The 14,216-nt window shown below is 66.7% G+C and overlaps 2 protein-coding genes across 6 annotated transcripts in view; one reads left to right on the top strand and one right to left on the bottom strand.

The window, feature by feature from the left end:
* Nucleotides 1–4,979, top strand: part of TBC1D2B (TBC1 domain family member 2B) — a 62,098-nt gene extending 57,119 nt beyond the window's left edge. For all 5 annotated transcript variants that reach the window (XM_040642904.1, XM_008687890.2, XM_008687891.2 and 2 more), the window contains one exon: nucleotides 2,219–4,979. In XM_040642904.1, coding sequence (XP_040498838.1) covers nucleotides 2,219–2,414 — 196 coding nt within the window. In that variant the 3' untranslated portion in view covers nucleotides 2,415–4,979. The remainder of the gene's footprint in view (nucleotides 1–2,218) is intronic.
* A 2,059-nt stretch (nucleotides 4,980–7,038) lies between these two features.
* ADAMTS7 (ADAM metallopeptidase with thrombospondin type 1 motif 7) overlaps nucleotides 7,039–14,216 on the bottom strand; it is a 47,556-nt gene continuing 40,378 nt past the window's right edge. The window contains exons 20-27 of the mRNA XM_040642615.1: nucleotides 14,170–14,216; nucleotides 13,078–13,868; nucleotides 12,450–12,984; nucleotides 11,430–11,582; nucleotides 10,870–11,043; nucleotides 10,629–10,775; nucleotides 9,547–9,709; nucleotides 7,039–7,403 (exon numbers count right to left, since the gene is read on the bottom strand). The exon at nucleotides 14,170–14,216 is cut by the window's right edge and continues 10 nt beyond it. Coding sequence (XP_040498549.1) covers nucleotides 7,246–7,403; nucleotides 9,547–9,709; nucleotides 10,629–10,775; nucleotides 10,870–11,043; nucleotides 11,430–11,582; nucleotides 12,450–12,984; nucleotides 13,078–13,868; nucleotides 14,170–14,216 — 2,168 coding nt within the window. The 3' untranslated portion in view covers nucleotides 7,039–7,245. The remainder of the gene's footprint in view (nucleotides 7,404–9,546; nucleotides 9,710–10,628; nucleotides 10,776–10,869; nucleotides 11,044–11,429; nucleotides 11,583–12,449; nucleotides 12,985–13,077; nucleotides 13,869–14,169) is intronic.

Raw genomic sequence — 14,216 nt, 5'->3', positions numbered from 1 at the left:
GGGGGCGGCGAGCCCGGCCGCGGGACCCGAGGCAGGCACTGGGGCTGAGGTCCCCGGGGGAGGGGGCGCTGGGAGCAGAAGGGGCTGGTGGAGGCCACACTTGACTCCTAGAAGTCATCGCTATTTTTAGGGCCTCCCACTTGGGAAGTGGGGTTTTAGGGTATTTTCAAGCTGGATGATGATAGTGTCTGCAGCAGTGACCTAAGCTTCGCCACATGGAGCCCGAGGGTAACGGCCAGCAAGACTGAGTCTGGGGCGACCCTCGAGAGCGTCCGCCGAGCTCACACGAGGTCGAGCTCTAGAATGGCAGGGCTGCTGGATTGGGCACCAGGGGCCCCTCCAGCCTCAGCGGCAGCGCCCCCTTGTGAGCGGCTCTGGGGCAGCTGCCCAGCCGCTGTCTTCAGGGAGTCAGGGTTCGCAGCCGCAGTGACGGGCCGGGACCCCGGGATTGTAATACGCCCCCCAGACCAGCGGTTCCACATAACTGAGCGGTTCTACTGGGGGAGGGGAGAGGCCGCGAGTGGCGTGTGTTCGGGGATGCCGAGTTAACAGGACTGAACAGTCCCGAGTCCGGGCTTCTGGGGTATTTGGCTGACCGGGCCCGCAGAGAGCCCTGCTGTGCCCGCGGGGCGGAGAGGCCGCCTGAGGACTTGAGTGCTTTCTGGGTTTGTTCCCTGTTGCGAAGAGGGGGCTGGACCCCAGGTCTCGGAACGGGGGGCTAACAGCTGCGGGAAGCGGGGCCGGTCTCGTGGGCCCCGGGTCCCAGGTCCTGGCTGGCACTTCCGTTCCCAGAGACCACCCCTCTGCAGCCCGGGCTCCACTTAGGCCAGCCCCGTTCTCCGGCCGCCCGTGTTCTAGAACACTCTGGGAACTTGGCGTTTGAGGCTGGCCTTTATGATCTTTGACCTCCTGCGGAGAATGCTCGGGAGTCAGGCTGTCTGAGGCATGGATGTCTCCGCGGTGTAGACATCTGAGAACTCGCTGGCTGACGTCATGCCGGGTAGAAAACAAGGCCGGGGGCAGGAGGCCCGGGCAGTGGTTGTGCCGTCACTGCCACTCCTCGGGGCTGGAGGGAGGAGAAGCCTGGGACGGCCGCAGGGCCCCTCGGTGCTAGAGGAACCCCAGGCCAGACCTCGGGGCACGTCGACCGGCAAGCGGCTAGGGGCCGGTTAGCGGGATTGGTGCCTGAACCTGTGGATGGATGAAACCCATCGAGTGTCTATCTGTCCATAGACTGTGTCCAACGCTGGTCACACGGCCGACAGGGTCTGACCATCCCTGTCAGGTGGGCTCCTTCCTAGTCAGTCCCAGGAAACCCTGAACCAGCCTCCTGCTGGTCCCGAAGGCTCAGGCACACCGGCCCTCAGACGCCCGGCAAGTGCCAGGCGCTGTCCTGTGCTCACGGTGGCCGTGCTGGTGACCCCACACCCCAGGAGGTGGCACTGTGGTCCTTCCAACATACAGATAGGGACTCAGAAGCCAGAAAGGGAAGGACCTTCACCTGCCCCATGACAGCGTTGGTCTCCATTCAGGCAGTGGCTCAGGGCCAGCCCCATAGTCTGCCGGGGGGGGGGGGGGGGGGCCTCCAGCTGACACACCTGCCCCAGGCCCGTCCTGTGTCCTGCCCTGCTGACCTCTGTCCCCGTCCCGTGTCCTGCCCTGCTGACCTCTATCCCCGTCCCGTGTGCTGCCCTGACTCTGTCCCTGTCCCGTGTCCTGCCCTGCTGACCTCTGTCCCCGTCCCGTGTCCTGTCCTGCTGATCTCTGTCCTGTGTCCTGCCCTGCTGACCTCTGTCCTGTGTCCTGCCCTGCTGACCTCTGTCCCCGTCCCGTGTGCTGCCCTGCTGACCTCTGTCCCCCTGCTGACCTCTATCCCCGTCCCGTGTGCTGCCCTGACTCTGTCCCTGTCCCGTGTCCTGCCCTGCTGACCTCTGTCCCCGTCCCGTGTCCTGTCCTGCTGATCTCTGTCCTGTGTCCTGTCCTGCTGATCTCTGTCCTGTGTCCTGCCCTGCTGACCTCTGTCCTGTGTCCTGCCCTGCTGACCTCTGTCCCCGTCCCGTGTGCTGCCCTGACTCCGTCCCTATCCCGTGTCCTGCCCTGCTGACCTCTGTCCCCGTCCCGTGTCCTGTCCTGCTGACCTCTGTCCTGCCCTGCTGACCTCTGTCCCTGTCCCGTGTCCTGCCCTGCTGACCTCTGTCCCTGCCCTGTGTCCCGCCAGGAAGCTGACCAGTATCTCCTTTGGGGACCTAAACCCGTTCCCCCTGCGCCAGATCCGGAACCGGCGTGCCTACCACTTGGAGAAGGTGCGGCTAGAGCTGACGGAGCTGGAGGCCATCCGTGAGGACTTCCTGCGTGAGCGGGACACCAGCCCGGATAAGGGCGAGCTGGTCAGTGATGAAGAGGAGGACACCTGAGTGCCCCCCGCCCAGTGACACTGCTCTTCTTGCCCTCACAACCAAAGCGTGTCAAAGGGACCCACAGCAGGTGTCTCTGCTCGTTGGAGAGCCCGAATGTAATGCCCGTGGTCTCTGGAAATCTGCTGGGCGGACGCCCACGGCCACGCTGCACTTTCTCCTTTCCACTCGGGGCGGGGTCTGCTGTGCGCACAGCATCTCCGTGCCAGGGTGGGGCCCACCCCTTGTGTGACAGGTGCGCCCCAGAAACTGCTGGCCATTTTCGAGTCTGTTGACAGCATTTGTCTGGGTCTTGTGCTTGGCTTGCACCCTAGAAACCTGCCGTGGGCCGTCTCCCCGGGCCGCCCCATGAGCGGGCGCGCTGCGCTCCTCGTCGCTGGGCCAGAGCGCGGCCGCTTCGGGGGCGGATGGTGAGCGCAGCAAGTGCGTCCCACGTTCGGAAGCGGCCCGGAGAAAACTCACCTTCCTGCGGGCCACGCCACCAGCCACGCCCCACGTCTGGACTAGCTTGGGGAGGGCCTGGCCCTCCGGACACCCCACACTCCTCCCTCGGCCCCAGCCGGTGTTGGCGGACTGCCGCGCTGCCCGTCCCCAGCCCGCCCTCTGCCCGGCACGGCTCCGTTAGGTTCTGCGGAAGCCCTTCTCTCTGAGTGGCTTGGGGGATCACTGGAGGGATGCAGTCCGCACAAGCCGGGGACCGCCGTCCTGCAGAGCAGGCCCACCGCTGGGGCAGGCCTTGGTGGAGGGGACGGAGGAAGCTTCTGGGCACGCCCTCCAGGGCCAGTGCAGCCGCGGGGTGATGCTGCCAGCCCGTGCTCGGGGGTCTCCTCCACCTGCTGGGATGGCGGGGAGGCCGGCTGCCAGGGCCCTAGCCTGGGACACAGCCTTGGTGAGCCGTCCCGGACGGGGCCCTCCCCAGTGCTGCCCAGAGCCTTCCGCGTTCTGGCAGCCGGCCTCGCCGCTCCCCGGGGCCAGCGTGATCCCGGCTGTGGGGTCAGCCCTGCCTCCAGCAGCTCGGGCTGCCCCGGCCGTCGCGCACCGGGAGCTCTGTCTTTCTGAAGCTCTGCGGAGAGGCTTTGCTTCATCCCCGCGCGGACCATCCGTGCTACACGTGTGGCTGCCGGAGTGTTTCCTGGCAGTGTTACTCAGATAGGAGAGAGACCATTTCACGTGGAATTTCCACACTACCTGGAGAAATTGGAAGTGATCCCTAGTTGAGACGTATCAGACACAGGCTAAGCGTTGGAGTCCCTTGAGGAAGTGCCTTTTCTAAGTACAGATGTTCTGTCTCGGTCAGCGTGTATCGGCGTCCTGGCTGGGCAGGCAGCTCCGCGTCCCACACCGAGCTCGGCTCTTGTGTTGTGAGGTTGGACAGGTTGGACGGCTTGATCTTTCAGATAGACGTGTTGCACTATTGCTCCAGGGAGGGGGTGGTGGCCGTCCGGCCTCGGGACGCGGCTTCACTGCCCTCCACACACCCCTCCCTGCCCCAGCTGCGTGTGGCTGACGGGCTCGGACTGAAGTTTCCAAGTCGACTTCCCCGGAACTGCCACACCCTGGGGTGAAAATGCTGCCTTTTGGAAGAGGTTGGTTTCGTCTGTTTTGCCCCAGTTAAGATCTTAAAAGCACCTGGATTGGGCCTTGGTGCCTGCCGTGTGTGGCTGGAGCCGTGGTCTGGGCAGTGGCCAGCAGCGCTGTTGGTGTCTCCGGGCGGTTGTCTGTGGCTGGGCAGTGGGCGTGAGAGCAGCGCGGTCGTGGGGGGAAGGGGCAGGGGACACTTTCCCGGAGGCCGGCCTCTCTCTCCATGTCCAGAGGGCAGCAGGGGTGCTGGGCAGGCTCAGGCGGGACAGGACGGAGAGCCACAGGACGGAGAGCCACAGGACGGAGAGCCGCAGGCCGCGCGCGCCTCTGCCCTCCCGGAGCCAAGGGCATCTGCCGGCTCACACGGGGCGGGTTTTGTGTTTATGGGCTGAACATCTGTTAGTACTTTTGTATGTTTTTCACTACAGTTTATATTTTTATAGACTATTTTTATCAAGGTTTTTCTAGACTACATATATCTATTTTATACGAGTTTTCCTTTGTGAATGGCTGTGTGCACACATGTGCAAACCCCAGCGGCCTGGGTTGCTCTTGGCTCCTGGGCCCATCCCTGGCCCGCGGGCTCGCGTGGACCGGCTTCCCCAGCGCCTCTCCTGCTGTCTGTGCTCACGCGCCCGGCGGCACCGGCGCGCCCAGGGCTGGAATGAGTCTGCTTTCCTCCCACATTGTATCCATATAGGAAGTATTCTAGGCCAAGTGCCAGTGCATTTTCTTTTTTTTTAAAACTGTATTCTTGCACAAATCCCCACCCTGGCTTTGTGCAGGGCTGTCCTGCACGTGCCCTGGGCAGCTGGGCCCGCCTGGGGCAGCCCCTGCAGGCAGGAGGCTGGCTGCCGCCTTGGGGGGGCTGCGTGGGGGGCAGTGGCAGGTGACCTCCCCTGATGTCACTGCAGCTTCTAGGCTTCTCTGAGTTGTATTTTGGAAGTCATACTAAAAAGCCAAATAAACTACTAATTTGTATAACGTTCTGGTTTGAGATGCAGTTACCGTGGTTCGTGACGGGGCTCACCCCCAGGGCTCAGAGGGGGACAGGACTTCTGGGGGGGGCTCCCCAACCTGCCAGCCGGCTGTTTTTAGGTCCACGCTCTTGGTTTGCTCCGGGGTGTGTGGGATAAGATGCCTCGGTCGGCCGTGCAGCCCTGGGAGCCGGGGTCAAGCCGCAGGGGCACTGGGGGCACCGAGGTAAGTGCTTTGGGGTCCGGGGCCTCAGCCAGGAGCTGGAGCAGCCCCCCACCGCCCGTCAGAGCTGTGACGTGCCCCGCCTGAGTCATGGGCTGTTTGCCTCCTGTCTGGGCTGACCGCTCCGGCCCAGCTGCCGCTGGGGACACCATCCCCCTCACCCCCATCGTCAGAAAAACACGAGAATGATTAAGACCAAATGTCTTTCCACGGTGTGGGGGAGGGGGCTCCAGGGAGGGTTCCCAGAGCGAGCAGATAAGGACCTGCTGAGCCTGTCTCCCCTGGGACAGATTCAGCGAGGCTGGGGGCGCCTGAGGTCACAGCACAGGAGCAGGGGCTGAGCCGGGCCTGGGACCCCCCATGCTCAGCGGGGGTCAGGAGCCCAGAGGCAGAGGCCCCGTTCCCCATTCCTCGTAAGGGTTGCTGCCGCGGACAGAGCAAGCCCTGGGAAGCCATTACAGAGTGCGGGTCCCCAGGGCCTCCTTGGGCCACGGAGCTGTTGCAAACACAGGAAGTCTGATGCCCCTGACTCCCGACCGCAGAGATCCTGGGACTCGTGCAAGCCCAGTGACTCGCTTTCCTGAGTGACCTCAGCCCACCTGCCTCTGCAAGAAGCCACCACAGGGCCTGCCCGGAGCCATGTTCCTGCCGGGATGGAGGGGCTCAGCTGCCAGGGGCAGGGCTGAGCGGGAGGCGGGGGGCAGGGGGGGCTCCGGGACAGTGTGGCCAGGGCCTCGAGCCCCGAGCCAGACCCACGCAGAGCCTTGGCTTCTCGGGTCCCGTGGAGCGTGTTACTGAAAGGGGTTTGGGGTGTGAGTGGAGGGTGGGCAGCTGGAGAGCAGCTCTGCCCTCTGTCCCATCCAGGTAGGGACTGGCCCCCAGGACAGACGCTTACGGGTGCCTTTAGCTTCTCCTGTGTCTTGTTCAGTCCCCGAGTGACTTTCAGTGATGCCCTCCCACCCCCACCCAGCCACAAGTGGCCACAGGGCCCTCACCTCACCACGCAGCTCGAGGGCCACCGTGCACATTTCAGGATGTGTCCCCTGCAGGCGTCCACAGGGTGGGGGCCTGGACCTCTCTGAGCCTCCATGTCCCCCTTTTGAAGAAGGGGGATTCCACCTTCCAGGAGTGGGACTGGGGAACAGGAACTAAAAGACATGGTCCCTTCTCCGAGGAGGAGCTGGGCCTGGCAGGGTCCGGGCTAGCCTGGCTGGAGCCCAGGACCCTCTGGGAGGACCTCACACCCGTCGGCTGTCCGCTGCGCTCACCGGTCTGGCCCCCTGGACTCAGGTTTGGCAGGCAGGGGGGGCTAGAGTGCCAGGTCGCACCTGGGCCTGACGGGCACAGGAACCAGCTGCGACCAGCCCAGCCACCTCTGGACATGGAGCCCATGTCGGGAAGGGACAAGTGGGGGCCGGGAAGGGGGTGGCTGCCCGTCTGCTCCTACTTGCACGCCCATCACCCCTGAGGGGTCACCAGCTCCACTCCTCCTCCTCCCCTTTGGTGCAGGTGAGTTAACGGGGGGAGGGCCAAAGCCCTCACCGCCATCCCCAGGGGTCAGTCCCTGCTGGAGACAAGGGCCTTGCTGCCTGAGGTGCGGTGTGACCTGTCACTGTGAAACCACAGGTCTCTGAGATCCTGGAGTGGAGACATGGGGAAGGGCCAGAGGGCCTGAAGAGGGGGTGCCACCGCTTCCCTGACCTTTGCCAGGCCGTACCGCACCCCTCATCTGCAGCCCGCTAAGGCCACTGAACATGTCCTCAAGGACCCCTGAGGACGGAGGGCAGGAGAGCGGGCCTGAAATTCTCCCGGTGCAAGAGGAAGCCAAGCTGCACGCTGAAACTGAAGGTGCTCATTTATGTATAATAATAATAAAGGTTATGCAAACCGTTAAAATAAAAAAATACCTTTTCTTGAGGGAGGGGTCCCCAGCCCGCCACCAGCAGGCCAGGTTAGCACCTTCGGGGTGCAGCCCCCAGTGGGGCGTGAGGTCCGTGCGTCTGGGTGCGTGGGCCGGCCGATCCGTGCAGCCGGGCCCCGCTGGGGTGGGTCAGCGGCGGGCAACACGCTGATGGCCGCGGGAGGGGGCTCCGTGGCCCGGAGGGGGGCAGGAGCGGCAGCACTGGGTGCGGACGGCGGGCAGCTGGCATCGGCCCAGCAGACGCAGGGTCTCACAGAAGCCGAAGGACAGGCGGTCCCGCTCGCAGCCTGGGGGGGGGGGGCACGGGAGGTGGGACCCTCAGGAGGGAGCCCCCACCTGCACCCCCCCAGCACCTGCACCCCGCGGGGGGCCACCCTCCATCCCCCCAGGGCCTCAGGTCTCCAGCTATTGCTGGCCTCGTCCCACCTCCCCGGCCAGGGCTCTGGGGAACCGGCCCGGCTACACTCAGCTTTCTAGAGGACCCCCACTTCTGACCCCTTCAGGTGCTCAGGAGAAGCCAAGGAGCCTGCCACCCCTCTCCATCCCTGCTGACCCTCGGCGCCCCCGACAGGTCCTGGTTTCAAGAGAGGCCCCCATGCTCCTTGCCAGCCTGCGGTGGAATCGCCCCCCCAACCCTGACCCCTGCACCCGTCCTGCCAGACCTCCCTGACCGCCGGCAGCCACCTAGGTCTCAGCTTCTGGGTCACAGAGTCCCATCCGGCCAGGCCCTGAGCGAGTGGGACCCGGCCCCGCAGCCCGTCAGCACAGCGCTCGTCCACGGCTGAGGCTTGGCTGGCCCTCCCGCCCTGTGCTTATCGGAGCTATTTTGGGAAGTGGTTTGCTTCCAACCTCCTGGCCTTGCTCCCGCGGCCGCGGACAGCCCGCAGCTGCCCAGCTCACGCCAGCAGACGTCTCGGGGGAGGAGGAGAGGAACGGCAGGGGACAGCCGTGGGCCCGGCGGAGGGCAGCAGCTCGAAGCCGCACCTGTCCACACAGGCGTCCTGTCGGTAGCCGGTGACCTCCTGCAAGCTGCTCACTCTCCGTGGGGGGGGGAGGGGGGGAGTTCCCTCCTCTGGCAAGAACCCCCACCTCCGCAAACGGATGTGGGTCATGCTAGGTCAGCTGCTCACCGTGGTGACCACACACCCTGGAGTTTCCAGACTTTCTAAACGTCTTGCCACGCAGCCCCACAAGCCATCAAAACATCCTGGGGCCCCAGGATCTTGGCATCCAAGTCCCCTCCCCGAGCTGGCCTCCACCCTGACCGCCTCACTGGGGACGGCTGGTGGCTCAGCCACCCAACCATCGCCCCCCTCCCCCGTCCCCCGCCTGCAGTCCACCCGGCCCCCAGCATACAGCACCGCCGCCCGAGTCCCCGGGGCCCTGAGCCCAGCGTCAGGGGCAGCAAGGAGCCGTGGCCAGCCTCCCTGCAGAGGCAGAGGCTGCGTGCCATGGGCACGGTAGATGCCGCTGGGAGATCGGACAGGACGGGTGGGGGCAGGGTGGGTAGCACCTCTGTGGGGCCCTGGGCAGCACGGCAAGGCAGCCGCTACTCCGGGCCTGGACCGCGGCTGCCAAGGAGCCAGCCACTGTCGAGAAGATGGGTGGGGTGGGTCCCCGGGGCGCTGACGGCCGCAGACTGTCCTCGGGGGAGGGGGCAGTGGCTGATAAGCACGGAAGCTGCCGGTCTCTCCCCATTGACAGAGGGGGCCCTGGGCTCTCTTCCTGACCTCACAGCAGCTGACCAGGTCGATGCAGTGAGCCCCTTCCCCGAGCACCGTCTAGGCCCTTCCCCACAAGACCTCACTTCTGCCCCCCCACACCCGTTCCCCAAGCATGGGGGCTCTCGGCCCTGTGTGCTCCAGGAAGGGGCGGCCCAGAAGGGAAGTGGAGCCCAAGGCCACACAGCTGGGAGGGGGCCCAGGTGTGACTCCTTGGCCAGCTTCCTGTGCTCAGCGCCGCCGGGGAGGCTGGGGCTGCCGGAAGACGTGTGCGCCTGTGTCCACAGCCACCGCTGGCTCGCGCCCTTCCTCCAGGAGGACACAGCTGGCCAGGAAGCAGCCAGCCGCTGGCAGCCGGCAGGACCCTGGCCAGGAGGCCGCAGTGGACGCTCCGGGGCACTCCTCCTCCGGCCAGAGCGGGGGCCAGGGGCTCACCCAGGCCTGGCCTCACTCGGCCGGTCACGAACACCCAGGGGGAAAAGGAGCTTGCTCAAGGTCACACAGTAACTTGGCGGCCACATCTGCAGCCTCCCCGCCCTTCCTGCACTAGAGAGGGGTGCCTGGGAGCACCTAGGGGGCTGGGCCCCCTTGGCTCCGGCCCTGCAGCCTCATAATCCTGGGACAGCCGGGGTGGTGGGCCGACAATTTGAGGATCCCGTCTCCCGCCGTCCTCCCTGCCCCGACCCCCTGCACGGTGCCGCTGACTCACGTGGTGCCTCGGTGAGCTCACAGTCCTGGGTGCCGCACGGCCGGGAGGTCTCCGGCCAGGCCTCGTGGCTGCACTGCTCACTGTCCTCCTCGGGCAGCCCAGTCTGGGTGTTGACGCACCGGACCAGGCGCCGCTGCACGCCACCGCCGCAGGGGGCTGAGCACTGTGGGGAGGGGGGACAGGTGAGGCTCCCCCCTTGGCCAGGCTTGGACCTGGGGGGGCACCCCTGGGGCAGCGGCCAAGCGCCTTCCCCAGGAGCAAGGCCCTGCACCTGCAGGCCTGTCCTGGCCCCTTGGCCCTGCCCCCTCAGAGCCCCCCAGGCTCCGGCTTGTGGGAGCCTCACCTGCCTGGAGGGGCCCAGGAGCCCCCCAGGCTGGAGAAGCCACCAGCCCCTGACGCGGGGCCAGGAGGGTGGCCGAGGTGAGGCGGCGGCGTCTCAACCAGGGCCCTCCAGCCCAAGTCAGGCTTTATCATCAACTAGGATGTCAGGTTGTGAATAGGTTTAAGCTCTGCCGCCTGTGCCAGGCCGCAGGCTAAGTGCCTACTGGGCCGCTCCGTTTACTCCCTCATGCCCCCTTCCCAGAGGAGGACACAGGCCCAGCGGGCGAGGCAGCCTGCCCAGAGCCACTCAGCAGCCACGGGGACAGCCACAGAGCTCCAGCAGGCCCGGCAGGAGGGAGGCCTGCGCCCGAGGCCTCGCTCGCCACGCCGGCACCCCCTCTGCCACACCGGCCTCTGCTCTGCTCCCTAAACACTCAGGTCCCTCCTTCCTGCCCCAGGACGTCACACTTCCTGTCCCCTTGTGCCTTTGCTTCCAACCAGAGTCCCGCAGGCCTCACCCCTGCCCCCCCCAACACACACACACACACAAGGCCTTTCCTGACATCCCAGCACCCGCCTGTTTCCTTTCGTCCCGTTCTCCCCAGCAGGCCGGAGCTTCGGCAGCGTGGGGACCTCATCTGGCCGCCACCCACACCTGCGGTGACCAGAGAGCCTGGCGCACAGCACAGGACAACTCCTTGAGGGCACGCAGGACTGAGCGGTGCTTGCCGGGCCCGTCCCTGGCCCGCAGGCTGGCTCACCTGGCCCCAGGGCCCCACCACCCACTGCGTACAGGGGTGCGTGTTGCAGGGCCGCGTGCTGTTGGGTCTCAGCGCCTCCTCGCAGAGGCCCGGCTCCGGGCAGGTCACCAGACGCTGCTGCTCGCCGCCACCGCAAGCCTCCGAGCACTGGAAGGTGGGATGGACAGGGAGACGGGTCAGGGCGTGGCCGGGGCCTGAGGACACCCCCCCCCCACCCCATCCCGGGACCCCCAGACCTCACCTCCCTCCAGGAAGAGATGTACCAGCTGAGGCAGGGCTGTACCCCGCAGGGACGGCGGGCGGGCGGCATGGCAGGCCCCGGCTGGCAGTGGAAGGGCCGCAGCGGCCGGAGGTCCTGTGTGTCCACGCACTGCACGTCCCGCATCGAGGACCCTCCGCCACAGCTGCGGGAGCACTGCAGGCCAGGGAGCAGTGTGAGCAGACCCCACGCATGCACACGCGCGCACGGCTCTGTGAGGGGTGGCAGGGCAGGCTGCGGACAGCCCCCCACCCCCTGCCCGGGAGAGCCAGCCAGCCTCAGGCTGCAGGTGCGGAGCCAGGGCCGCCACCGCAGGGGACAGGACGACAGGGAGGTGCAAGGGATCGGGTGGTGACAATGAAATTCCGGGGGGGGGTACAGAGAAAAGGGCAGGGCCAGCAGCGAAGGGGCTCGCGGTAGGTCAGACCAACCCAGGGAGAGGCGAGGAGTCAACAGGAGGAGCCCAAGGACGGAGGCGCAGAGCCCCCCCAGCCTGCACCGGGGTCCATGCGGACCCGGCTTGCTCCCCGAGCCCCACGCACCTTACTCCAGTTCCCCGTGTGCCAGGCAGCACAGGGCCTCAGGTGGCAGCGGCGGGCGGGCTGGGGCCGGCCGGCGGCAGCGCAGTCCTCCTCCCGGCCGGAGCTGCAGCGTACGGGCCTCCAGACGGCACCCAGGCCGCAGGTGGTGGAGCACTGGGGGCCGGGGCACAGGCGTGAGGGCAGGCACATCCCCTTCACCCCCCCTGAGCCCCACAGCTTGCCCATCAAGGTGGGGGGGGGATCCTGGTGGAGCCAGAGCCTCGCTTTCCCCATCTGCAGAATGGGCTCCTCCACCCACCTCCCGAGGAAACTGAGGACAAAAATTCAAACACCTCCACGAGCAACTGTCCCTGCTTACAGGGGACACAGGAGGTGGCCCAGCTGTCATGACCAGGCTCGCTGCTCCCCAGAATCACCTAGGAAGGGAGTCTGGATTCCTCGCTGAGTCCCTGCCCGTCCCTCCCCACCCCAGAATGAGGAGTCTGAACAGAACTTCCACAGGGGCAATGCAGGGGCGCCGGTCAGCTTCTGTCCATCCAGTTCAGACCCTCCCTGGCCCCTGACTCAGCGGGGAGGGTGGGGGCGGGGGGCCAGGCGGCGAGGGCCTGACCAGCCCCTGGAAGGGCCAGGCCGAGCCCTGGGGAGCCTGCTGGGCACAGCTGTCCAGGGAGTGCCCTGCCCGGGAGCAAACAAGCCAGACAACGAGCGATAGAGCTCCTGGCTGCCCCCCAACGCTTGTGCCTGCCTGGCCTTCCCAGCAGACCCTGTGCTGCTCAGGCATGGACGTCAGGGGACCCCAGAGACTAGCAGATGGGCCCCTCGCCACCCCCTTACTGCTCCGATGGGAACATGAGGCTGACAGGGCGGACTGCCCCGGGGGGCACATGGAGGGCAACAGGACTGATCTGGGGTCAGGGGCTGCCAGTTCCCAAACCCCAGAACCCCCAGGCATCTGGAAGGCAGCCGTTTCCAAACGAGGAAACGGTCAGCAAGGTCCTGGTGAACCCCAGCCCCTCTTACCTCGCTCCAGCTCCCCACCTCCCAGCTGGCATTCGTGGCAGGTGGCAGGACCTGGGTCAGGCTGGGGTCCAGAGGCTGGGCCTTGGGGGCTCTGCTATTGTTGGCTGAACCGTCCTGAGCCAGTACGGGGCTCGGGGGCACCTCAGAGCCGGGGGTTTCCGGCTGCCCCATAGGTCCTGGGCCAGAGGCCAGGCCCCAAAACGTGTGCTCAAGGCCAGGGGGGGCCGTCAGAAGGAAGGTTCCTGGCACGGCCGCGGTCTGCAGGTGCCACGGGGCTGGAGGGGTGGGAGTCCCCTGTTCCAGGGGGCCGTCCCCGCCTGTGGTCGCTGGCAGAGCAGCTGGGGGAGGAGGGGAAGGAGCTCTCCCGACGGGAGGCCGCAGCTCAGTGTCCCCAGGACCCAGGCCACCTTCCAGAGGTGGTTCCCAGGCCACAGTCCCTGCCGTCCATGGATCGCCTGTGCCAGGACTGGGGGAGGTGCGGGTGGTGCTGAAGGAGGGCAAAGGGGGCGACATGGGGCGGGATCCTGGGGGCAGGCTGGTCGCTCCGAGGTCTAAAGCTTCCTCCTCTTCCCCCTCCTCCTCCTCCCCCCACTCCTCTTCCCCCCACTCCTCCTCCTCCTCCCCCCACTCCTCCTCCTCCTCCTCCTCCTCCTCCTCCTCCTCCTCGGACAGCTCGTTGGCCCCCGGCCGGCGCGGAGGGGGAGTTTGGCTCTGGCTGTCTTCCCCTCCTGGGAGGCTCCCAGGGGCAGCAGGCGTCTTCGTGCCACCGACTGAAGCAGGGGGCCAGGGCCAGCTGGGGAGCCCCATGTCTGGGTGCCTGGCGGGGGCATCTTCCTCAGGTAAGAAATTGACCAGGAGGTTCCCAGGGGCCTGCTCCGAGGGTGGGGGCAGAGAGAGGCTGGGCCAAGGGGCAGGGGACTCTCCCAGTGCCCCCTCCTTTTCGGTCCCCGGAGCCTCTGAGGCCGGCAGGCGGGTGCTTATGGGGGGCTCAGCAGGACTGCTCAGGGGTGGGGGCGTCCAGTGCCCTGCCCCTGCCAGGTCCGGGTCGGGCTCCTCGTAGGACAGGTCCTCGTGGAAGTTAATGAAGTTGTAGTCGTAGTAGAAATCGTCAACAAACACGGGCCCCGGCGGGCCCAGCTCAGGGTCCTCCTCGATGGCATTGCCCATGCCGGCCGGCTCAGGTGACGAGGGGGGCAGAGGGCGCGGGGCCAGGCGCGGGGGGATGAAGTCGATCTCATTGAAGAGCTCGTGGCTGGAGGAGCCGCTGCCTGAGCCTTCGGGGTCCAGGGCCTGAGGACAGGGCGGCAGGGAGCAGGCAGCCCCGCTGGCCGGCCGCTGGGCCTCATCGCAGGGGATGCCGGTGTCATTGGTGCAGAGGACGCTTCGGTGCTGAGTGCCCTCCCCGCACGTCGCCGAGCACTGTGCAGGAGACCAGGCTGAGGCGCTCGGCCCGGGAGAAGCTGGCGCCTACTGGGGTACCCTGCCCCCGCCCAGTGTCAGAGCGAGAGGCCTCAGCCAGCCCTCTCTGACCCCGTTCAGCTCGAGACCGTGGCTGGCAGTGGTGGCTTGCCAGGGCATCCGAGTCCCTGAGGCTTTGGGGACAGGGGCTGGCCCAGGAAGGCCCCCAGCCCCCCTCCCACCGTGCTGCCTGGCAGTAAGGGCCCCCTGAAGGCCGTCTCCACCTCCCCTGGGGGCGGGCCCCTCCCGACATGACGCTCACCTGCGACCAGCTCCCCACGGCCCAGGTGGCTGGACAGGGCACATCCC

This window comes from Ursus maritimus, unplaced genomic scaffold (assembly GCF_017311325.1).
Source record: "Ursus maritimus isolate PB19 unplaced genomic scaffold, ASM1731132v1 scaffold_27, whole genome shotgun sequence".
Classification (NCBI taxonomy): Eukaryota; Metazoa; Chordata; class Mammalia; order Carnivora; family Ursidae; genus Ursus; species Ursus maritimus.
The sequence above is the reverse complement of the archived record's forward strand: the minus strand, read 5'-3'. Positions and strand labels throughout refer to the sequence as shown.